The sequence below is a fragment of the Lissotriton helveticus genome, chromosome 5_1 (assembly GCF_964261635.1).
Source record: "Lissotriton helveticus chromosome 5_1, aLisHel1.1, whole genome shotgun sequence".
Taxonomy (NCBI): Eukaryota; Metazoa; Chordata; class Amphibia; order Caudata; family Salamandridae; genus Lissotriton; species Lissotriton helveticus.
The window spans coordinates 1297418481-1297444639 of NC_136065.1; the positions used below are offsets into that span (position 1 = coordinate 1297418481).

The 26159-nt window shown below is 43.9% G+C and overlaps 1 protein-coding gene across 1 annotated transcript in view; it reads left to right on the forward strand.

Annotated features, from left to right (window-relative positions):
• DRAM2 (DNA damage regulated autophagy modulator 2) overlaps positions 1–26159 on the forward strand; it is a 230302-nt gene that overhangs the window by 97619 nt on the left and 106524 nt on the right. The window contains exon 3 of the mRNA XM_078644130.1: positions 10621–10760. Coding sequence (XP_078500256.1) covers positions 10621–10760 — 140 coding nt within the window. The remainder of the gene's footprint in view (positions 1–10620; positions 10761–26159) is intronic.

A 26159-nucleotide genomic window follows, 5' to 3' on the forward strand; every position in this document is an offset into this window, starting at 1 on the left:
AATAATGAGCTTGTGCTGGGAAATGCAGAACTCCGCGGAATTTGGCAGAGTTTTTCGGTAACTTTGCAAAGTGAAACTATGCAAACTCCACCCAGGCCTAGCAGAAAGATGAAAACTAAAGGTCAACAATGAACAGAAAGAGGCGAAATAAAGGTCATAAGTGAGCAGAAAAAAGGCACAAAACAAATAGAACCCACTCAGACACTCATTCATCCACTCACATACCCAGTAAAACGATCACTCACACACCCACTGATACAATCATGCACTCACTCACACACTCACTCTGAAAGGTTACAGGTTACAGTTAGGAAATAACATTAAAAAAATGTAGAAATTCACTGAGAAAAACAAAGGTTACAGGAATATTGTAGTTAGGAAATAGAAATACAAAAAACTTAGAAATTCACTGAAAAAGAAAAAGTTATTGGGATGTTATAGTTAGGATCAGAATTCACTCGTACAAAACCATTGAAATTCTACAGTTATGTTTACCTGAGATAACTATAACTTACACCCCGCAATGCATTGCTTATGACCTCACATGTTACACCACTCATGATATGGTCAGTAACATCACTCATGACATCTCAAATGACTTCACTGATGACTTCATCCACAAAACTAATCACACCCTCATGCAACATCTCATATCCCATTCACACACCCACACAAACCAATTCACAAACCCATACCCTCTCACTCATGCATAGAGCTACTCACACACCTACTGACCCACTTGTACAGGCACTCACACAACTAGTCGCTCACTCATACAGATATAATACCCACTCACATACTCATATGGATACTAACAAGTATTCAGTCACCTAAACAGTCACTAAGACAACCACATAGTTTCCCATAGAGCTTCTTTCACACTTATTTACTCACCCATACAGGCACTCACACACCCACTCACTCTCCCATAGAGCCACTCAATCACCCACTCACTCACCCATACTCCTAATTAGACACCCATTCACACACCCATAAAGCCACTCATGTACCCTCACACTCGCCCATACAGGCACTCCTGAACCTGCTCACTCACCCATACAGTCTCTCAAGCACTATCTTATTTACCATTTACAGCCACTCACACATCCAACTCACCCATACAGCTACTCACACAGCCAGCCACTTACTCATACAGCAACTGACACAGCCACTCGTTCACCCATACAGAAACTCACACAACTACTTACTCATCTACATAGTCTCTCACATACCCATTCACTCATCCATGCACCATTTTCACACCCACTTACTCACCCATACAGACACTCCCTGCTACTTACTCACTTTTACAGCTACTCACGCACCCATTTATTCACCCATACAGCCGCACACACATCCACTCACCACAGAATTTACAGTGGCACAGACACGCCACAGTTTTGGGAAAGCTAAACCCCTTGGACCTTCAGCATACCAGGGGACTTCATCCCACATCATCATCATCAGAGCCAGGAGGCACAGCTGCAGTGTGTTTGGCCTGAATGGGGTGGGCCTTTCCTGTCCGCGCTAGAAAGCGCTCTAGCAAGCCTGCAGCGCGAGACAGAAAGCGCTACAGTTTTGAAGTATCTAAACCCGTTGGACCCTCAGCAAACCGGGGGAAATCATCTCCAATCATCAACAGCTCCAGGAGGCGCAGCTGTAGTGTGTTTGACCTGAAGGGGGCAGGGTTTTTTCCTCAGGTGCTTGAAAGCGCTCCAGCAAGCCTGTGGTGTGGGCCGCGTACAGGCCAAGGGGAGGCACATCCTTGCCCGTCAGAGCCCGAAGGAGGCTGGGCTGGGCCACCTACCTTGGCTCCTCAATCAGGTTTTGAGAGTGGTCCACTCATCATCATATTTTAGGCTACTGTTGTTACTACCTTTGAGACCAAAACCTGCTTTCCGTGTGCACCCACTTTTGGAACGTTAATGTGCTCTAGATTTATGATTCCACTTTACGAGGGCATTCATTGCATTTAACCTCATTGCTGCTTCAGTCAGTCAGTCAAAACACTTTATTTCCAAGAAATGAATTCTCATAGAAATATACCCACAAGTTATAAAAATAGACAAGACTTTGTTAAATAGCCTAAAACAACAATTTGTGACTATGGGGGCCATTATGATGACGGGCGGAATCTGTCCACCCGTCACCATAGTGGGGAATGGGACCGCCCGCCATAAGGGCGGGGGTCCCGGGGGTGAGATTAGGATGTGCCCGCCACAGTGGCGGGCACATCCTGTATTTACAGCATTGTGGTGGGCGGTGCTCTCTGCACCGCCCGCCACAATGCAGAAAATGCTTTTCACCATTTGCATAATGAAAGCGGCAGGCACCGCGCGGTGCCTGCCACTTTTATTTTGCAAATGCAGGGGGGTACCACAGGTACCCCCCCGTGTGCACCCCCCTACTGTCCTTCACTCTGGGGGCCCGCAGGGGGGCCCCAGAGTGAAGACCGCCTGCCTTTCCATGGCGGCATTGCCGCCACGGAAAGGCTTGCCTCACAGCCCATTGTAATATGACGGGCGGTGTCTTACAGACACCGCCACCATGTTACAGGTTTTCCCCCCGGCCGCAAGGCGACCAGGGCGGAAAACAGGCGGGCGGTGTTTTTCACCGCCGCCTTCCCCTCCGCCATCCTAATCTGGTGGAGGGGATTTGGGCTTGCGATGTCGGGTGGTTTGCCTCCACCAGGCCGGCGGTGTCCACTGCCAGCCTGGCGGAGGCAAACCGCCCGACATCGTAATGGACCCCTAAATCTTTATTTAAACACCATATACGTACAATTTATACAGTTACAAACATATTAACATTAATATTCCCTCATACCACAACTCAATATAGTTCACATCGCAAGATCCCACATATATTTTCAGCACTTTTAAAACAACATGATGAGATTTTAGTCAATGAAAAACAATTCATATTATGCCTATTGGCATTTATAAAGTACGAAGTGATTAGCTGCTTACCACAACTTCAATGATCTCTCTTAACTACTAACATATTCCTATTATGAGATCCTCTTGTTGCACTTACAATTTCCTTACTTAATGAAAAAACACCCATGCCAACCTTATGTTAAAATCATAAAAAATGGGGTAATATCGCCAGTCTGTTTAAGATTTTACACAAATACTGGCCAATGGCTGTAGCTACATCTCAGCAAAAACAACAGTTGATGGACGGAATGCAGAACAATGTCATGTATTCACCCCAGTACAGAAATCTGGGCCTAAATCCATTGTTTTTTTTCTCACCATGCCATTCCACTTTGAACCCAGCCGAATGCAAATCAATCTTGACCCTGTGCCTCATGGGTACAGTCCAGCCTGAACTGCCAATCCAGGTCCTCCCTGTACTGGAAACAAGCATCCTAGGACCGGTTTCGGGGTTTCACCCCTCTTCAGCCAGGATAGCTTGATTCCAGTGGCATGGGGAGCACAGGACCCACGTCTTGTAATATCTGTCCCACTCGGGGTGACAAATGCAAAAACAACAGTTGATGGACAGAATGCAGAACAATGTCACACATTCACCCCAGTACAGAGATCTGGGCCTAAATCCATCTTTTTGGCAGTTCGGTCTGGACTGTTCCCATGAGGCACAGTGCAAGACTGATTTACATACGGCTGGGTCTAAACTGGGGTGGCATGGTGAGCAAAAGAACGATGGATTTAATCCAGATTTCTTGACTGGGGCAAATGTATGATTCATGCAGCATTCTGTCCATCATTTGGATGCGTAGCTACATCTCAGAGCCAAAGGTCATGTATCAAATCCAGACTCATTTGCCTCATTTGGATTCCATATTTTTTAAATACAGGTCGGGTAACTTTTCCCTTTCCGCCATGAAGAATACATAATACATGAGTATATGGCTCACAAATATTTCCTACCTCCCCTACATGGGCACTGCCCATTGTTCTTAACAAGTTCTATTTTTAATCTCTTGATATGCCACCCAGGGCCAATTCCCACCCTCAAACGCAAGACTTTATTGCGTAGGCGCTTGTCCAGAATGTTATACAGGTAAGGGAATAACTCCATGCTCTCTTGAGAGCTTAAATAGGGAATAACTGAGCTCTTGGTTTTAAGATAGTGCCAGCTAGACTCCAGCTAGTTTCTAAAGCACTTTGCCTGTGTATACTACATATGTGGTTGGTCTGGGCCAAATCCTACTTTTGATGCTTATCTCTGGGTCTCTCCAAACGCTTCATCATCATTACCACAGTTTTCTTTTTATCGGCGTAAGTTAACATTATTTTTGGTAAGATTTGCTCTGACAGTTCATCATGAGGCGTCCCATCTTTGAGAGAAAAATAGAAGCACAAGGCTCTGGCGTCTGCCAGGACACTCCAGACTACTGTTTTCAACTCCCTCCTTACTGCTTGAATCATATTATTTTTAGGAAGTTCAAGGAGCAGTTTCAGAGAATTACTTTCTAAACCTTCCCATAATACCCGCCTATCCCAAGCCAATATCTCTGCTCCATAAAGGGCCTGCGGGATTAGCTTACCCGTGTAGCTTTACTTAGTGGCTCAAAAGTATAGCTTCCAAACTTACGCTCATATCTTTTCACCCTAGTCGCTACTGTGGATAGTCTCCAGGAATCAATTTGTTTATACCACCTAAAATCGTCTGAAAAGGTTACACCCTGATATTTGTACTCTCTAACCTGCTCTAGACATACATTCCCTAGGAACCACCCTTTTCCTCTTAACAAAAAACACAGTTTTTGTCTTGTCAACATTTATCATTAATTTGTTTTTGCAAGACAGTAGGCATTTAGGGTGTTAAGTTTCTTTTGCAGCTCTATAGGCTTGTGAGGTCCATCACCACCAGATCGTTTTCTTACATGAGGCAACTAATATGCCTACCTCCAACTTTTGGCCAAAAACTATGCGTATCACGCAAAGTCTGTGGAGGTCTGCAATGAACAGACTAAACAGCAGGGGTGCTAAAACGCACCCATCACAAAACGCTCTTAACCGGAATAAGTCAGGCTTCCATGCCCATCAAGGTCAATCTGTACCCAGTTACCACTATGGAACTTCATCACCAGGTGCAACAGTGCTCCAGATATCTTCCACTGCTGTAGTTCATGCCAAAGCGTGCCTTTGTCAACCCTGTCGAAAGAGCAGCAGAGGACACATCCAGGCGCCATTGACTTCTTTATCCCCCCCCCCCCCTCCCTCCCACAGCGTGAAACAGTGGTCCATCTGTGAGTGCCTCGGCCTAAAGCCTCCTTGCGCCACTGGAATCAATCCAGTATTGAAGGCACAGGCCGCTAGATATTTTAACAATGTTTGGGCTTAAAGTTTGGACGGGATATCTACAACAGAAATCAGGTGATAATTAGCTGGCGGCTCCATCTTGCCCTTTTTATGAATGGGCTACAATATAGCTTCCTTCCAAGATTCGGGGAAGAAACCAGTCACGGTTACCCATTGGAAAAACCTGCGCAATATGGATCCCCATTTCCTTGGATCTTTTTTAAATATCACAGATGAAAGACAATCTGGACCACCTGCCCTAGTGGCTTTCATATTACAAATTATTTCCGGCAGGACTACTACCATCTGCGCACTAGCGATCACTGCAGAATCTACTTCAGAACAGGCCTGTACCGCTAATATATTCTCAGGAGTTCCACCCTTGTATGAAGAGGCAATAAAAACAAATCAGTCTTCCTCAGTTATTTGGGCCTCAAGAGAGGATGGCGACGAGGGAGTTACAGAGTTCCTTAGGAGGCAAAACTGCTTGCTATCCCTGTCAACCAAGGTCGTTAGCATTTCATCCCTGTTTAACCTAAAGAACTCTCTCTTTTTGTGAGCACATCATTTTTGGTAAGCAGTATTCGCTGCTACCATTTTAGTTCTTAAATTGATATTCCTTGAATATTGCTTCGAGTAGCGGCGGCTCCTGTTTACCACCCTTCTACCCTCCTATAATTTGGGTGTGGGCCTCCTTTTACTAGCTTAAACTGTGCTAGCAGTTGTTTTGTTAAACTATCATACCAATCTAGTGCATCTTGTCCTATTTCTAAACAGAAAGGTTCAAATTCAACTAAAGATAGAGCTTGTAGTACCTCTTCCATAATCTGGACTTTAATTCTCATGTGATAAGCAACCTCCAGGTCACTGGCGGCATTTGGACGTTGGAGAAAAGCCTCTTTAAACTCCAAGCTAAGAGCAAAATGATCGATGAGCCCCATATCTAGAACTCTAAAAGTATCCACAGGTTGGAACTGGTGAGCTGGAACCATCACATAATTAATGGGTAATGTTTTCCCAGCTGGAATATCATCATAGCACCTGCCATTTACATTTATCAAATTCAGTTCAACTAGACAGTGTAGAACCTTCACATCTCCTTCCCTAGTGATTTCTGAGAAAATGCATTCTGGGATATTTAAATCTCCCTCTACATCCAAAAATGCTTCTGGGTAGTCGCAAATCATTTTTTTTACATCATTAACCAGATTCAACAGCTCACACTCAGGCAGTGGGCTAATTGGCGGTACATACACATTTAGACATATCATCTGCTATGACCCCTCAGTATTGGTATACATGTCTATTAGACAAGCAAGGGTCCATATGAAAGTGGTTTGGAGCTTAGTTACTTTCCTCCCACAGCTGATTGAGACCAGTTTTAACAATCCACCCATTGAGCTACCTCTTGGTGAGGCCTTGGCATTTAGAGCTATGACAACAAACCCCTCCACTGCGGGGCACTCCCACTGCCAGGTTTCCTGAAGGAACAATATGGAATATTTTGTTACGGTCTCTCTTTGATTTTCCATTTCTGTAAATGTTTTGAATCCATGAATGTTCCATACCAGGAGACTACCGGGCAGTGGCTGCCTTATCCCCTACCAATCAATCTCATCTGCCGCTCCACAGCTCCATGGCGGAAGGTAATGATCCTGAGTGTTTTTAAACAGAATAACACTCTGCTCAGGGGATATACCCATGAGTTCCGTGGTTCCTTTCCCTCCTTGACTCGTCAGACTTCCAGCGGTGGGTCATGTTTTGATTTCTTAAACCCGTAGCTCTATCATTAGAGAATGTTCTGGTAACTATTCCTTCTTGCGAACCATCATCATCATGTTCCCACCAACTCCTCCCAAAATCTGATCTTTGATTTACGCAGAGAGGCCAAGCAAAAGAGACCTAGTTCTATTTTAACACCCCTTGTTCACATAAAAACGGGACTAACTTTGTTTCCTCTTTTTCTTTTCAGAGACTAATTCCGTTAGACAACAGGGCTGAACCAGCCACTTCCACTTAATTCTTTGTTTCCTCCGAATAAAACAAAACTCTGGTTTCTTCTTCCCTGGCGTTCTCCCTAAAGCCAACCAATGCCAAGTCCTTTGTAGAGATATTCCTTAGTCTTTTAATGTTGGCAAATATCTTAAGCAGTTTAGACCTATTAAGGGGTTGACTGGCTGTTTGCCATCTGCTCTTTCAAGATTGCATTTTTAGGCATAGTATTGGAGGTCTCATCTGCTTACAATAATAACCAACCTGACCTAGGGCAACACTATTAGGGCCTGCTAAGGATTTCCTTTTCACAGACTCAGTACACCGTCCTACCAAGTTGGGAGCGGATCTCTAGGGCCTTTGGTGTGTTTGGCATTCCAGTCATTCCTAACATTTTTGTTTGTGTTACCCCAACACACTCCTTTACCACTGTTGTATATTACTTGCTTTTCCTTCTCACATTTTCCAAACTCTTTTCTTGGGACTTCGATTCTTTATTGCCAAATGTCTCCTCAGTGGCACATTTTTCTTCAATGTTTGCCTTTTTTTCTCCAATTAGCAGAAGCCCTTACAGTTGGTGATGTAACAGCTTGGCTGCGAGGGGCTATATCACCTAATCTCAAACTGTTCTTACAATTTCTACCACCCTCCTTTCTTGATCTTTTCTTCTCCCTCCCGCCCACATTGAGACAACACCACATCTGTATAGAATCATTTTGTTCCCAAATGCACTTTCTGTCCTGACATTTTGATACAAAGATCCTACTAGTAACTCTGTCAGGGCGGAGTGTACCTCATGTTGGGGAATGGACTGAGGAACATATTTGAAGATATCACCCTAAGGCCCTTCTCCTCCCAGAACATCTTTTTCTTCATCCTTTAATGATTTATTGATGAATTTGAGCAGATGGATAAGCGTTACATGTTGCGTATTATTAAAAAACAGAGCTTTTAAAATTCCCTGGAAAGTTACCTTCATTAACCCCTTCGATGCTGGTGACGGAACCGTTCCGTCATCAGTCACGGCTGAGCTGTGCTGATGACGGAACGGTTTCGTCACGACCGCGCCCTGTTCTGGAATGTCCAGCAGAGGGGCGGAATCGGCGCCGCGGTCAAGGTGTTAAAGAAAGAAGATTCACCATTGACAGATCTCGGATAAAATCCAAAACATTTCCCATGGAGTTAATCTCTCACAGGGAGTTAATCTTATTGCCACTTCCAGTAAGTCCCGAGATCCCCTGGGTTGCTGCTCAGTGTGATATAGGCAGCGACTCCTACATAAGAAAAAAGGATTGTCCGGTTACTCTGCCCACGTGTGTGAAGGTCAGTGCACTAGCAATTATGGGGAAAAAAAGCCTGCTACTCTGTCTGTGGGCACCTTACCAGTTAGAACCAGGAGAGCAATAGATAAATTATTGGTGCGAGCAGTGGACTTCGTCTCCATCGAGATAGAGTTATTAGAACGCCGACTCTCCATGACAGCTGAGGATTTTTCATTGTTACTGCCACCGGGTTCATTGAGGTCACCAAGGCAGTCTTCACTTGCAAATCCAGTAGACCTGACACCATCAGCCTCCTCACGCTTTCCGCAAACTCTACAAATGGAATGTGACAATACCGTTGTTCTACCTGAGAACATGGATGGGAGGGAGGAGGGGGTGAGAGGCTAGACCTTAGGCCGCAAATTATTGATTTGCTCACTTTCCCCAGAGCCTGTACCAAGAGAAGGAAAAGGACCCAAAAATCCAAATTGACCACCACGAGCAGGGCCCAGGAAAATGAAACACAGGGGGTGATTATATGGGGCAGGGACACATGAGCCAGCATGAATGGCCATCTGGGTGACCTACTGAACCAAAAATTGAGTTTGATTTTTGAAAGATGTGCAGCAATGGAGGAAAACATAACAAACTCTGTAAATTATGATATTGCACAAACACAAATTTTCGCACAAATGCAATTGCAAAAGTCTGGGGTGTCCTTTGTATCAACACAAACTGTTCCCTGAACAACTAAATGTAGTAAATAGTGACACGTGCAAGCTAATACAGAGATCAGCTGCAGGGCCAGCTATATTGTCTGTGACTTAGATTATCGGACACTGTTCTGCCTTTCCCCTACCAGAAAATATCTTGAACAAAAGTGTAGCCAGTTCAGGCCCTCTTCCGGTAATAAATCTCCCACCGGCAGCAAACCCCTACGTAGTGTTTATGGGCAATGTACATGGGCTTCCGCAGGAAGGGGTAAAGGGGGCGCTTGGCCCCCCCTGGATTTTTTACATCTCCTTTAAAAAACAAAAGTAGCCCGTTCTCACCCTCTGGTACCTTGGCACAGAGCAGTCAGGCTTAACCTAAGAGTCAATGTGTGAAGTATTTGTGCAACACTTTAATTACAGTAACACAGTGAAAACACCACAAAAAGTCTCCACACCAATGTGAAAAATAGAGAAAAGCAAGACCAAAACGGCAAAATTCATATCAGTAAAATTTGAGATCAGAATTTTTAAAGACTAAACTGACTGGGGTATATCGAAAGTTCAGGCTGACCACGCTAGAGGGTCGGCCAGCTACTAGGTCACGCAGGGCCCACTGAAAGAGTACCTTGGATGGAGCAAGCGTCAGTGTCGAAGACTCAGTGCATCAGTGACAATTGTGGCTTTTTTCCGGTCCGGTGCGACCAGATATCCACAGTAGACACTTTCTGCTTCTAAGCACTAGTTTCACTTACATTTTTAAAATTGCATATCACTGGTTTTACTGATTGAATTTTTGTCGTTTTGGTCTAAAAAATGTGTTACATTTTACTCGATTTTTCTAAATTGTTGTGGGATTTGTTTTGTGTAGTGTTTACATATTGCCTCTGAATTAAGCCTGACGGCTTTGGGCCAAGCTACCAAAGGGTTAAGCACCGGTTAATTTAGGGTTCCTAGTAACTTCACCCTAACAGAAATGGTGGTTGCTGATTCAGTAGGGTTTCACCCCCGTCAACAAGTAACCCAATTTCCAACAACAGCTGACTAGCTAGTTCTGACATCAGGAGTTGCCTGATATAAGGACATTTTGACCATGAATATATAGGTATATATGTATGCCGCATATTAAAGAATAAACATATGAATAACAAAGCTGAACAAATAATCAAACAGTACCTTAGAAAAAATTTAATATTGGAAAACGCCGACATTTCTTTGATTATTATGAATTCAGATGGATTGTTGGTGGAATTTACACGAATTTCTGTAAAATCACGCCACTGTGCCTGCTAGATGCAAATGTAGAACCAGCGACACAATTATCACTATCTGCAAATGTATATAGAACTCTGTTTTGTGATTCTGCCTCTTATATATTTGCAGGCATCGTCACCTTTTACATTCGTTTCAAACAAGTTGAGGCATTCAACGCGGAGGACCGCAAGATGGCCAAGTTGAATAAAACCGGCCTCGTGCTGGGCTTGATCAGTTGCTTCGGTCTTTGCATCGTGGCCAACTTTCAGGTTTGTACTGTGGCTTCTTATTCACTGCTGACAACTGGTTGAGAATCATGATGTTAATTTAAAGTATTTGTATTCTAAAATACGTAAACACATACACACACTCGTATATACCTCATTAACTTTTCATTTATGTCCAACTCACATTGACAAACATTTCTTTCTGGAATTTCCCTAGCTGCTGGCTGTAAATGTGTCGGTTCATTAATACGCTTAGAGTTGGCCTGTGGCATCACGTGCATGCGCAACTGTTCAGTCAGTAGCTCTGGGAAAGTGAACACTTTGCCTGGGGTGCCTGTTGTAACAGCGCATCTTATCGGATCCTTTTGATAGAGCGCGCGGGTCACCCGACCAATAATTTCGCCACTTCCGGCTTCGGACCCATATATTTCAAATCACCATATACATTGATCAGATGACCTCACGGTCTACTATCAATAATTTGTGAGTTCCTTTCGTTATTCTTCAGAGTACCCGACTTACCATTCACCGATGCGGGTACCTATGACCACAATGGATCAGGGAGCTAGCTGTAAAAGGAAAGGCAGCAAAATACAAACCCAACAAATAACATTCAAATTCTCTTTGTAAATGACCACGGACAACTGGAAGTTTTAAAGTCTTTATCTAATTTAGTAAAATTCAGAGAATATCAAATTCACAGTAATTAAGCAATCAATAATCAAAATAACATACAGTACACAGCTGAATAGAAAATAAGTCAGTGCAACCATTTATAAACTAATGGAACCAGGACACATTCAAATTGAAAGATCAGGAATTAGATCGTTTAAGATGAATCACTAAAGATGGGATAGTCTTGATTAGGACTAGTATTCTGAAATTATCTCAAGAAAAGAGACAGGATTTCGGGACATATATATATCTATAGGAGAGACTATGAAGAGAGACACGCTATGCTTTAAGGCAAAAGTTCTTTAGATAGTTTAAGTAAGGATGTTCTAGACCATATCAGGAAATGACAAACTGCAATGCAAAATATAATTTCTAACAGGTAGGGTAACATAGGAACACGTTATGAAACCAAAGCAAATGACTTTATGATTCAATGGTTGCGGAAAAAGCATGGAAAATTAACATATGCAAAGGTATGTCTTTATTGAAGCAAAAGACAGAAATTCAGAAAGGTGCAAGATTCAGAGTTTTCAGAGAGATATTTACCTAGACTGGTGTGGAAACCAAACCCTGGCCACGGGTCAGTTAAGGACAGGAACCCCTCAAGGAAGGATACCCCTCAATGGACAGCAGGTGCAGAATGGACACCCAGGACAGGACAGGAAACCCTCAGATTAGGAATCAGGACAGGACCGTCAGGACAGGACCCTCAGGACAGGACCCTCAGGACAGGACCGGCACCCGCAGTTCGAAAGCAACGCCTGCGCTCCACCCTCTCTGCAGCTATCGATCAAGACCCCGATTGGGTCAGCGAACTCCCAGCAAAGTGCTCCGCCAGCACTTTAAGGTTTAGATAAAACCTTAGCCTATGGTCAAATTTCGGACAGAGTGCTCCGCAGCTCTCTGTATCTTCAGTCACCTATTGAGTGCGTTGGGTCAGTGACAGGTCAGCTAAACCAGACAAGTCGGACAATTTCCCTAGGTGAACCCAGGGTAGATATACTGTTTTGGGACGGTGTACCACCCCCCAATGTTGCAAAGTGTCAGAATCCCTCAATTTGGATTGGTCCTAAGGTAGGATTTGGGTAACACACCAATCAGAACAGACTATTTGGAGGCCTACTTTGCATCTCTGGGTACCGCCTAGCAAGATTGGGGTTCCCATGGGAAGTCGCAGAGAATACAATGGAAAGAATACATTTCGATACAATAGAACATAATCATGATGCCTTTGCTGGGTGAAGGTGCACTTTCCCATGGTGGCTCTGGCATCAACCTTCTTTGGCCTGAGTTCAATGTCATGGCAGCCTCTAGTGATTCTGCGCAGAAATACCCTCCAAGATGGACTCCCCAGCCCCAGCACCCCTCCGAGTCGAGGATACATGAAAAGTAAGCGAAAACAAATTAAAACATAGAAGTGACGGTATGAAAAACACATCATTGGTTTTGTACTTTAAACTTATCATTATAAAAATATACTATGCAGTTTAAACATTAGCAACATATACACGAACACAAGAGCATTCACCACGTTATTCACGAAAGCTGTGTATTACGCATGCGCACCTTTTCCCACCAAACTTATAACTAGGTCAGGTCACGTGAGTGTGACTGACGCATGCGCAGAAGCAATTTTCCAAGCGGCGGCCATGTTTTAGGGGCATGGATTAGTTGTATTAGAAATACATGTGCAAGCTTCATCTACTTCGTTCGTATATGAAAAATAAAAGATTAGTAAGACGTACAAATTTATTAATTGATTACACAGGGGCGAGGTTCATGACTCGAGCAAGTCGCGATGCGAAGCTTGCTCTATCAATCCCCTCTTTGATGATATTTACTATCATCACAAAAATAATGGAACCAGATGCCAACTTCTCACACTTTATACAACTCTATCTCTTCCAGCAAGCGATTCAGCTTCTCTTTTTCATTTTTGGTAGGGTGAGAATTTTTCACCTTTTTGTATATCTGATTATTCATTTCCTCTAATTCAAGCTCATCCACACTTCGTTTCACTCCTCTGGCATTCACTTGATGCTTTCTGGTGTGCTTACGGCATTTGCAACAGACAAATATGAAAAATAGGATAAGACCTATAATTCCAATTGGCATCAGTACCTTAAACAATAAGCTTTTACCTAAGCTAGCAAGCCAATGACCTACATTTGAGAGACCATCTACCAGTCTCTTCCAGGCACTGTCAACCTCGAGTGGTTTGAGTTCCTTTTCCAAATTAGTAATGTTTTTCACATATCTTTTGAGCTGCACACTTTTGTCCGGAATATAAGTGCAACAATGTTGCGCCTTCAACATCCGGCAGACTCCGCCCTCTTTTGCTTATAAGGTGTCAAGAGCAAGTCTGTTCTGCAAAACCATTGATCTGATCGCAACCATTTCGGTATTGACCAGCAGAAATCCATGAGCTGTGTCCGTAGACAACACATCCACTATAGTGGACAATTTGCAAATTCTGTGAGTGTTCAGAACCACTCCCACTCCAGGTATCAGTGCACTGAAAATACTACCCATTATTTCACCTACGCTTTCTCTTCTACTACGCACTAAGCCATTAGTATTTTCACTGCTTCCAGCAACTTCATTCACGTGGTATATTTTCGGGAAGACAATGCCAAAATAGCAGCTTCCATACCAGTGATCCGGCAATTTGAAATAAGCCTTGTCTCCACATATATAATAAATTCCAGGAAACACAGGCTCCGACCCATTTTTGAAACCCCATCCTCCAATTACCTTGTAATTATGTTCACATTCACTGGAACCAATGAAAATGTTATTATAATAGCTAGTCTTCTCGCGGTGAAGACATAGCTTTCCTTTCCTTTCAAAATCCAGCAACAGAGCAGGTCCCGCCCCACCCTTTGAGGTGCCTTCCATGTCCTCAGCCCATTTTGGCGTTTTCTGTCTTTCGTCATCTGCCTTTCTTTGTATTTTTATTCTCCTCTTCTCTGCCATGTTCAGGAACATCTTTTCCTGTTCACGCAAAGAACAGGTCAAGTTATCTCTGTGTGCGTCACCTATGTCTATATTACCTATAGTCAGAAAGTATTCGCCCATATAGCGAGTAACGTCACTTTTGGTATGTACAGGATTCAGGTTCCCACGTATAGGAAGTTCAGAAAAGATCACGTCATTGTTAGAGTAATAGTACTGTAATGGTCCTCTTTTGTAAAATAAGCTTGCTAAAATGCTACAGGATATTCCGTATGTCAGGGGCAGGTGATGGTATGTCACGCCTTCAGCTACAGAGGTAGGTAGCTTCATGCAGACATAGCAATCTTCTATTTCCATAGTTTCTACATAGTGTATTAACAAGTTTGCGAAAACATTTAAATGTGTCTTATTCTTAACTCCATGATAATGTAGTCCTCCCTCATCTGATGCTTCTAGGTCTCGTTTTGTTTGTTTGAGTGCTCTCTGATGTCTTGCTACACTCTGTGTTGTCAGTTCTTCAATGTCAGTATTTACAATCTCAGTAGGGTCAACATTAGTATTTTTGCTCACCGCAAAAGGAATGAAAACTGTTAGTCCTATCCAAACTAATATCACTATAATTATACTACATACACATACCTTGCAGCATGTTTTGCAACAACTGCGACTAGGTCTACCACTCACGTTTGAATCAGACATTTTGGCTCAGAAGAAGTTTCTCGACCCCTCTTTGTGTCTTTGCACGAGTAGTTTATTTTGAGCAATTTCACGGTGGCTCGTCTTCTTCTTCGCCAGAGTGGTCAGCGACTGGTTCTCCGTCGCTTTCGTCAGTTATATCAAGATCTTCAAATTCTTCCAAAACGAGCGTCCATTCAGGAGACTTGTACTTTGTGTTTTGTCTTTTTATTCGATCGCTCCTTCTTTTGGAAGTGTCTTCTGGTTGCTCTGCTATGCGAGAACTCCTCCTTTCTTCTGCACGTTTTTCTTCTACCGTTTTTATCCTTAGCCTCAATTTCTTTATGAATCCAGGCTCAAGGTGCTTTCTTTTCTTAAGTCTTTTAGTTGGCACTCGGATTTCGTTTTCTTTTATTGCTCTTTTATTTTCATTTGCTTGTGGCAATTCTGCTTCCTTTTCTTCCCTTCCTATCTGACTAGTTCCAGGGCTCGTATCTATTTCTTCTGCCTGGTTACTAAACTGGCCTTGTTCAGGAGAGTTTTGTGTTTGCTTTTCAAATGTCTCTGTTTCTGTGTCCTGAACACGTTCTTCTAACCCTATCTGATCCTGTTCAAGCACTTCGATCCCTTGATTTTCTTCTGCTCGAACTATTACACTATGTCTAGTCTGTCCCTTTTCGACATCAGGAGTCAGTGGAGGTGTATCAATTATTTGCTCAGTCCCTGTCTGACCTTCTCCTTCCTCAGTTTTGATGTGAATCTCAATAGTCTGAGGTTCTTCGCCTGTGCCTTGCTTTTCCTCTCTATTCCACTCTCTACCTTCCCAAATTCGCTCTCTTGTTCTGATGGGGTCTTCGGTGAGGTCAATCAAGGGTATCCACTCATCTGGCCATATGCTTGGCAGCTCGTCATCAGCTACTTCTGGACCAACTTCTGGGAACCCCTCAGCATGCTTGACTCTTGGTAGCTCGTCATCAACTACCCCCGGACCAACGTCTGCGGACCCCTCAGCTTGACTGGTACTGGGCTGTACGTCGTCAGTTACTTCTGGTCTTGCTTCTGCAGGCCCCTCTGCTGGACGGCTTTCTTCTCCAGGCTCCTTGTCTGGTAGTACCTTCTGGGTGTGGCTGGCGTGGATCCAATGGGGAACACCTGCACACTTCACTGCTGTGGTTGTTACCAGGATTACTTGGCGCTTCTGTCCCCACCTTGGTGCCAGGCAGCTCGACCGAGTATGCTTCTTGATTTTGACCCAGTCCCCTGGAACCAGTTTGTGAAGAGGTGTCGTTGGATTGGCGACGGTGTCTTCTCCAATCTGGCGAGAGATATAACGCACTTGGTCACCTAATCTCTTGCAGTATTCAAGCACCAAATCATCAGTAATACTCAACAGTTTGCTTCCTGGTACCCATGCTTGTCTCATCACTCTTCCCATCAGGATTTCATGGGGGCTCAGGCCTGTCTTCCGGTCTGGAATACTTCGGAGTCCCATCAGAACCAGAGGCAGGGCCTTTACCCAGGTCATGCCAGATGCATCACACAATTTCGCTAGTCTTGTTTTGATAGTCCCGTTTATTTGTTCCACCACTCCAGAAGCCTCTGGATGATATGCACAGTGGAGTTTTTGCGAGATCCCAAATGCCTTACAGAGTTGGTCGATCACATCATTCTGAAAATGTCGGCCTCTATCTGATTCAATAGTGACTGGAACCCCGAATCTAGGTATCAGTTCTTTCAGTAAACACTTTGCTACTGTCAGTGCGTCACTTTGGGGAGTAGGGTAAGCTTCCACTCACTTTGAAAATAGGCAGACAATGACAAGGACATAACGCTTCCCCTCACAACGTGGCATGGGGATGAAATCAACCTGTATTCTCACAAAGGGACCCCCTGACCTCCCAATTCTCCCTAGTTCCACCATTGTTCTCTTGCTTGCATTGAACTGTTGACATGACAAGCACCTCTGGCAGAGGGACTCTGCTACTTTCCTGAACTTTTTGCTGTACCAAGTCTGTTGGAATACCAGAATCATGGCGTCCCTACCAATGTGTGATCCCTCATGTATCAGTCTAGCCATTGTGCCAAGCAAGTGTCTGGGTAACACAGGCATACCATTTGGGCCCAAGATGACACCATCCTCACGTCTTGGTCTACACCCTTCTTCCTTCCACTTCTCTCTCTCTTGCCAGGGTGTTGCCTGCTGCCATTCTCTCACTTCATCCCATGTAGGCACTTCTTCAAACACTCGAAGTTGGCAGCTGTTTCCGGCCCCCCCCCCGTTTTGGATTTATGATCAGTCGATCCCTGGCGCATAATTTTGCCACTCGATCAGCGAAATCATTTCCCAAAGATACAGGGTCAAAGTCCTTCTTATGAGCAACACACTTGACCACTGCCAATTCCTTTGGTAATTGGATTGCCTCTAAAAGGTCTTAAACAACTTTTCCATTTCGAATAGGGGTACCTGATGAAGTCAGGAATTCCCTCTGTAGCCATAATTGGCCAAAGTCATGCACAACTCCATAACAGTACTGACTGTCAGTATACACTGTTAGGCATTCGTTTTTCCCCAATTTGCAAGCTTTTATCATGGCGATCAATTCGGCTACTTGTGCAGACTTTACTCCAAATAAATAACCTGCTTCTTCAATTTTGGTTAAGGAGACTACAGCATAGGCAGCATTCAGGCCTCCTTGTTCATGTCTTAGGCATGAACCGTCCACAAACAATTCCTTGTCATGTTTAGGCAAAGGTGTTTCTTTAATGTCTGGGCGTGGTTTTGTGCAAAATTCTGTTAAATCAATGCAGTTATGCTCATCTTCCTCCCCATCTTCCATATCCATTGAGTTGGGAAGCAGAGTGGCGGGGTTCAGAATGTTGCACCGGACAATTGTTATATTTGCAGCACCCACGAGAATCCTCTCGTATTTAGTGAGCCGACTAGGGGTGAGATACTGAGTTTTCGTTCTTGTTAGTAAAATCACCACTCCATGCGGAACATACACAGTTACAGGATGTCCCATGACAATGGATTCACTCTGCTCTAAACTTGTGCAAGTAGCAGCTACTGCTTTCAGACATCCTGGTAATACAGCAGCCACTGGATCCAGGGTGGCAGAGAAATATGCCACTGGCCTTCTGGTTGTGCCATGCTCTTGTGTTAGGACTGACAACGCGCAATTATCGCGAGTGTCACAGAACAGGGCAAATTCCTTGGAATAGTCTGGCATTCCCAACGCAGGGGCTGTACACAGACAATCTTGCAATTTTGTGAAGGCTGTTAAGCTTTCATCATCCCATTCTACGATATCCGGTGTTCCTCTCTTGGTCATTTTTATCAAAGGCCTAGCTAGGACTGCAAATCCCACAATCCATTGCCTGCAGTATCCTATCACCCCAAGGAACATTCTGATTTCTTTTGGGGTAACTGCATCTTTTGAATTATTCTCACTCTTTCTGACGTTACTTTCCTGATGCCTTTCTCTATCTGGTGCCCCAGATATTTCACTGATTTTACACAGAACTGTAATTTTTCAGGGGCCACTTTATGTCCCTTTTCACTCAGGTGATTCAGTAGGGCAATGGTGTCAATCACACAATCTTTATGACTTTTGGACGCCACCAAGAGGTCGTCAATGTATTGCACCAAAACAGAATTTCCAGGTAAGACCAAAGTTTCCAAGCATTTTTTCAAGATCTGATTAAAGATAGAGGGGCTCTCTGTGTACCCCTGGGGGACCCTATTCCAGACATACACGTGACTGTTGAAAGCAAATGAGAAAATAAATTTGCTGTCTGGATGCAAGGGAATGGAAAAGAATGCATGACATAGGTCTATCACAGTGAACCACTCAGCATCCCAGGGAATTTGGTACAGAATCACTGCTGGGTTCGGTACAATAGGACAACAAGGAACCACTATTTTGTTTACCTTTCTTAGGTCCTGCACTACTCTGTACTTGCCACTAAGCTTTTTGATGCCCATAATGGGTGAGTTGCATGGGCTACTCATTACTTCCTGTATGATGTTTCCTTCTAGCAATTTCTGTATTTCCAGGGCAACACCTGCTCTCACTTCTGCATTCATTCTGTAGGGTTTAGTATTAGGGTATACTGCATTGTCCTTTATTGCTATCTGTATGGGGTCTACGTTTTTCATTAATCCTACATCTTTCCCGGTAAAGTCCCATACCTCTGGCTTCACTGTTTCTTGGAGTTCTTTGGGCAAATCCTGCATAGTCATTCGTTTAATTTCTGAGTCGGGTCTGATTAACATTAATTTATAAATGCCATCTTCATCTGGGGTCTGAATTTCAACACCCTGTGGTGTGCAAAAGATGGTACAGTTCATTTTGCACAGCAAATCACGTCCCAGTAAGTTCACTGGACTGGTGTCACAAACGACAAATCTATGCATTTCTTTAAAGTTTCCAATTGAGATCTCCATGGGCTCGGTAACAGGAGTACTAATCAGTTGATTAGATACCCCCACTACTTGGATTGCTTCTCCCGAGAGGGGTAGGTTTGGAACGTCCACTGTTCTTACAGTAGAACGGGTAGCGCCAGTGTCCAACAGAAAAGTGACATCATTTCCGTCAACCTTTCCTTCAATGTATGGCCCTGACTGGTCTACCGGCAAGGAGGCGCCAAGCACGCACTCCTCGTCCTCCCCTCTCAGGCCCCGTCAGTACTGGTCATCACAAAAGAAGGTATCATTTAGTAAATACTGCGAAGTTGCTGTATTTCTGTTCTCATTGCTCCCCCAGACTTCTACGTCATCACCCTGCGTCGATTTTCCCTTAAATACTTGCTTTGGTGCTCGGGGCAACTGAATCGTTTTTACCTGTTGTTGGGTCTTTCTTGGTCTTTCATTCTGCGTCTGTGGAGTTAAATCAGGTGTTTGGGAGTTATCATCCTGCAAATAGGGACACTCATCTCGCCAGTGTCCAATTTCTCCGCACTGGTGGCAGGGAAATTTCTTCTTAGCCTCCTCCCTGCTCATTTTGGGCCGGGGCTTTCCTCCACCCCCACCCCCAGGACCTGGATTCTGAGTGGTTTTGGCCATTTTATTCAATTGTTTTTCCTGCTGTTCTGCGAGCTTCACTTGAGCCCACATAACCTTCTCCTTGAGAGCCTTTTTCTTTTCTGCCATCTCGTCCTCACAGTACTTTGCGTACCGTAGGACCTCATCCATCTTTTTTGTGTGCCAACAGATTTTGTTATCTTTGATCCATTGACGAATTTCGGGTCTTAAACCATTTACAAACCTGTAAATAAAATGTGTCATATCCTTCATCTCGATGTTGTCTATACCGCTGTATGTTTTGAACACCTGCAACAGTCTTTCATAAAAGGAGTGCACTGTCTCGTCTCTTTCCTGCGTGGTTCTATCTATCTTGGTCCAATCAGTTTCCTTTGCTGGCACTTTTAGTTTTAGATGCTGTATTACCTGCTCATATTTTCTCATTACTTCCTTCGATGGTTCCCCTGTTTTGTCATCTCTTGGGTATTCCTCGGCCAAGCTATGGCTATTTTACACTCGGTCCATAGATCCACAGGGACCACTATATCGAAAAACCCATCCAGGTCTTTCCACAGGCATTTTTGCACCTTTACGAACCTTTCCACTTGCCTATACCAATCCACGGGTTTTTCTCGTAATTTCGGGAAATCGTTAGTAAAGGATACAATATCCTGTCTGGACCATGGAACGTGCACATATTTTCCACCTGGTACTTCGCGCATAGGGCATAACTGTTCCGGTTTGTCAGGTTCCTTTAGCAAGAATTCGGGAGTTGCCTGCCTAGACCTGGCCTCATCCTTTTTCTTGGTCCATCTGGCTTTCCATCTTTCCACATCTCCCCATTTTTGTAATACTGTCAATAGTTCTTTGACCTGTGCTTTCTTCCCTGAAACATTCAAGTTTTCCAAATCCTTGTCTGAGAAATCTGCCCTATATGGTTTCTGCAGCGGTTTCGATTTTGAAATATCTATTCCCATGCTAGCAGCAGTGTCTGTCAGTTTTTCATGAAGTACTCGAGTATTTCGGGTGAGACTCTTGCAGATAAACAGCATTTCGTCTTCAGAGTAGGTATTTAATCTATCTAATCCTACGTTTCCTGCCATCAATTCCTCCATTTCTATTCTCAGCTTGTAGAGATCTAAAGGTTTCGTTGGGGACGTTTGTTTTTCAAATTCTTGACTCCATCTTTTGATTTCTTCAGGAGTCACCAATGTGACACTCTTCGTACCTGAGGTCGATTCCATCTGAATTTCCCTCGCGTTAAAAGGATTATGTCTTTTCTGGATCCTTTTTCCTGTATTTCTAATGGGCAGATCTAGCAGCGAGACCTCCGACTCGCACTCACTTGTCTGGTCATCTACAATTAATGGTTCTGGTCTGGTCGGTGCAATGACAGGAGTAATTACTGGAGTTTTCGGACTTCCTTGACGGTCCCCGTACAACGGAACCACCGGTCCGATCGTTACTGGGATCGTCAAGGCTTCAGGACTTGCATTTAGCTGTGACATTTTCTGTATTATCTCAGCTCTCTGGTTTGCTAGCGCTTCTCGCTCTTTCTCTTCTAATAACCTGTCCAAAGATTTGTCATGTAACACCTGCGGGGTTAGAATGGGAGCATAACTCGGGGCAGTGGGATGTGTCTCACTTGGTCCTCCGCCATAATTAGGTTTCTGAAACAAACTTCCTATGCCTAGAATTCTCTGATCTTCTTCATCCCGTGGCTGTAATAATGGCATTCCTGAACTTAAGGACCTCACCTCACCTCCGTAAGGGGGACGAGAGCAAAAATCTCCTTCCCGTGAATGTCCCATCTCCCCACCAATTGGTCTCCTTGGGTAAATACTTCTGGTTTCTACGGGTCCTAGATTTTCAGTATAAGGAGGAATTAGATAATCCCCTCCTACACTTACGGACCTGACCTCTTCCCTTTGTAGGGGTCTTCGGGGAATATCTCCTGCACTCGAAGGTTGGTGTCCCTCATTATAAGGAGGCGGACTTCTCATGCATATGTCATCTAACAATTCGTCATCTGATTCTCCGAGGGGCCCCCAGTGTTTGGATTTCTCTGTCCTTTTTTCCCCCCCAGGAGGATCTTCTGCTGGCATCATGGGAAACAGTCCCTCAACAATCATGCTCTGTCTCCATTCTTTCATCTTTTTGTCTCGGGTTTCTTGTTTCAGTTTTGGGTAATACTTTGTCAGCCCTTTGTCCATTCTGGGCTTTTCTCTTTGGAAAGCCTCAATCTCCCATTCCTCTAATGCCTCATACTGCGTTAGTCTCGGTCTGGGATGTAATTCATTCATTCGGGTTCCTAAATTGAATAGGATCCTACCATTAAAGGTACCTTCTAACGGAAAGGCCATTATTCCGTCATCTTGTGTGTATTTCGCCCAATTTTCTAACCACACACATGTATTGTACCCTCTGTCGAACATCATGAAAGAGGCGGGTTTATTTGGTGGTGGAATAACAATGCCCTCTCTAGTTTTGATCGGCTTGTCCTTTTTGAAGTAATTCTTTACCTTATTTACAAGGGACAATTTTCGCTTATTTCCGTACATAATGCCGTATCTATTAGCCTTCCACTGATCCCTTTCAAATCCTAGGTTTCTTGGATCGGGTCTAGTCTCTGGAGTATACGAGTGCCACATACGATTCCTACGCCTAACTTTGTTTACAAAATTACCTCCAATCAGAATGCGTCTTGTAATTCCGTGCGACCAATGAGGTGCACGAGTTCAAATAATTTTCGGCCAATGGGTGCGCGGCCTTTTCGCGAGACAGTTCTCACGCTTCGGCGCTCACCCCTCCTTCACAATTCCAGCCCCGCTACCCGCCCGCTGTTTCTACCAATCCCAGCGCGGCACGGAGTGACGTCAGAGACGCTTCGCGACTGACTCCCTCCCTTCACAAGGTAACGGAAACTTTCTTTCTTTCTAAAGTGCTTAGTACTTGGTTATTTTACGACGAATACACATTCGCCACAGTGCTCAAGTGTCTAGACAGAAAAAGAGTTGTTTTACTGCAAGTAAACTACTTCCATTTACTTTTCACTCACTACGGGTAGATCTCTTCCGCCTACCCTTCACTCTAGCATCAGTGAACCTGTTACTTCCCTAGACGCATCCACTCATTCCGGGATATATCCGAGTCTAAGGTTTCCCAGCGGACCCCTTTGCTTTCACCCAAGCTCCGATGAACCTGCTACTCTTCCGATGTGACCCTTATTAGGTTCCGCCACTATGGGAATTTTGCCAATGAACCTCGTTACTAACATTTATTCACACATGTATTCAGAAAAAGCCCTAGTTAGTGCTTCCGGTCCTACCTAACCTGCACCTAACTTTCCTTGAGCCTGCGACCTCGAGGCAAGTAGATTCTATTCACCACTTGCCATTCAATTCCCCGGGGATTTCCGACAACACTTAACAAACCGTTTTACATACGCATGGATTAATACATATAACAATATAAGAACAAGAATAACAATTTTCAAACAATTCATAAATTTCAAAAGCAACGCATCTCAAGAGAGTGATCAAGTCCCCGAAATGGCCGCTCTTATAGCAGCAATAATGTTAGCAGCTACCGATTTGGCTAGCTTAACTAGTCCTACCTAACCTTTAACTATTCCCTAACCATAACTCTGCTACCAGAAAAATACTGATAGAGCGCGCGGGTCACCCGACCAATAATTTCGCCACTTCCGGCATCGGGCCCATATATTTCAAATCACCATATACATTGATCGGATGACCTCACGGTCTACTATCAATAATTTGTGAGTTCCTTTCGTTATTCTTCAGAGTATCCGACTTACCATCCACCGATGCGGGTACCTATGACCACAATGGATCAGGGAGCTAGCTGTAAAAGGAAAGGCAGCAAAATACAAACCCAACAAATAACATTCAAATTCTCTTTGTAAATGACCACGGACAACTGGAAGTTTTAAAGTCTTTATCTAATTTAGTAAAATTCAGAGAATATCAAATTCACAGTAATTAAGCAATCAATAATCAAAATAACATACAGTACACAGCTGAATAGAAAATAAGTCAGTGCAACCATTTATAAACTAATGGAACCAGGACACATTCAAATTGAAAGATCAGGAATTAGATCGTTTAAGATGAATCACTAAAGATGGGATAGTCTTGATTAGGACTAGTATTCTGAAATTATCTCAAGAAAAGAGACAGGATTTCGGGACATATATATATCTATAGGAGAGACTATGAAGAGAGACACGCTATGCTTTAAGGCAAAAGTTCTTTAGATAGTTTAAGTAAGGATGTTCTAGACCATATCAGGAAATGACAAACTGCAATGCAAAATATAATTTCTAACAGGTAGGGTAACATAGGAACACGTTATGAAACCAAAGCAAATGACTTTATGATTCAATGGTTGCGGAAAAAGCATGGAAAATTAACATATGCAAAGGTATGTCTTTATTGAAGCAAAAGACAGAAATTCAGAAAGGTGCAAGATTCAGAGTTTTCAGAGAGATATTTACCTAGACTGGTGTGGAAACCAAACCCTGGCCACGGGTCAGTTAAGGACAGGAACCCCTCAAGGAAGGATACCCCTCAATGGACAGCAGGTGCAGAATGGACACCCAGGACAGGACAGGAAACCCTCAGATTAGGAATCAGGACAGGACCGTCAGGACAGGACCGTCAGGACAGGACCCTCAGGACAGGACCCTCAGGACAGGACCGGCACCCGCAGTTCGGAAGCAACGCCTGCGCTCCACCCTCTCTGCAGCTATCGATCAAGACCCCGATTGGGTCAGCGAACTCCCAGCAAAGTGCTCCGCCAGCACTTTAAGGTTTAGATAAAACCTTAGTCTATGGTCAAATTTCGGACAGAGTGCTCCGCAGCTCTCTATATCTTCAGTCACCTATTGAGTGCGTTGAGTCAGTGACAGGTCAGCTAAACCAGACAAGTCGGACAATTTCCCTAGGTGAACCCAGGGTAGATATACTGTTTTGGGACGGTGTACCACCCCCCAATGTTGCAAAGTGTCAGGATCCCTCAATTTGGATTGGTCCTAAGGTAGGATTTGGGTAACACACTAATCAGAACAGACTATTTGGAGGCCTACTTTGCATCTCTGGGTACCGCCTAGCAAGATTGGGGTTCCCATGGGAAGTCGCAGAGAATACAATGGAAAGAATACATTTCGATACAATAGAACATAACCATGATGCCTTTGCTGGGTGAAGGTGCACTTTCCCATGGTGGCTCTGGCATCAACCTTCTTTGGCCTGAGTTCAATGTCATGGCAGCCTCTAGTGATTCTGCGCAGAAATACCCTCCAAGATGGACTCCCCAGCCCCAGCACCCCTCCGAGTCGAGGATACATGAAAAGTAAGCGAAAACAAATTAAAACATAGAAGTGACGGTATGAAAAACACATCATTGGTTTTGTACTTTAAACTTATCATTACAAAAATATACTATGCAGTTTAAACATTAGCAACATATACACGAACACAAGAGCATTCACCACGTTATTCACGAAAGCTGTGTATTACGCATGCGCACCTTTTCCCACCAAACTTATAACTACGTCAGGTCACGTGAGTGTGACTGACGCATGCGCAGAAGCAATTTTCCAAGCGGCGGCCATGTTTTAGGGACATGGATTAGTTGTATTAGAAATACATGTGCAAGCTTCATCTACTTCGTTCGTATATGAAAAATAAAAGATTAGTAAGACGTACAAATTTATTAATTGATTACACAGGGGCGAGGTTCATGACTCGAGCAAGTCGCGATGCGAAGCTTGCTCTATCACTTTGTTGCGTTGAGCCCCATGCCTTGATTTTATCGTGTTTCATGGCTGAGTATTAGCAAGCCCTCAGGATGTCTGCTATCGCAGCTCTGGTCAGCTATTGCTTCCTCCCTGAGGGTTGGCCTTGGTACTTCCGCCAGCAGTGGTGTTACTAACCACCTTGGAACGTGTGATTGCCTTACACTTAATGTTGGTGGGTTTCAAATAAATAATTTGTCTTTTCCTAAGTATATGTGACGGGTTTATGAAGTCAATTAAGCATGGAACAGAGGGAAAGCAGCACAGTTCTTTAACGTTTGAAGATCCCTCT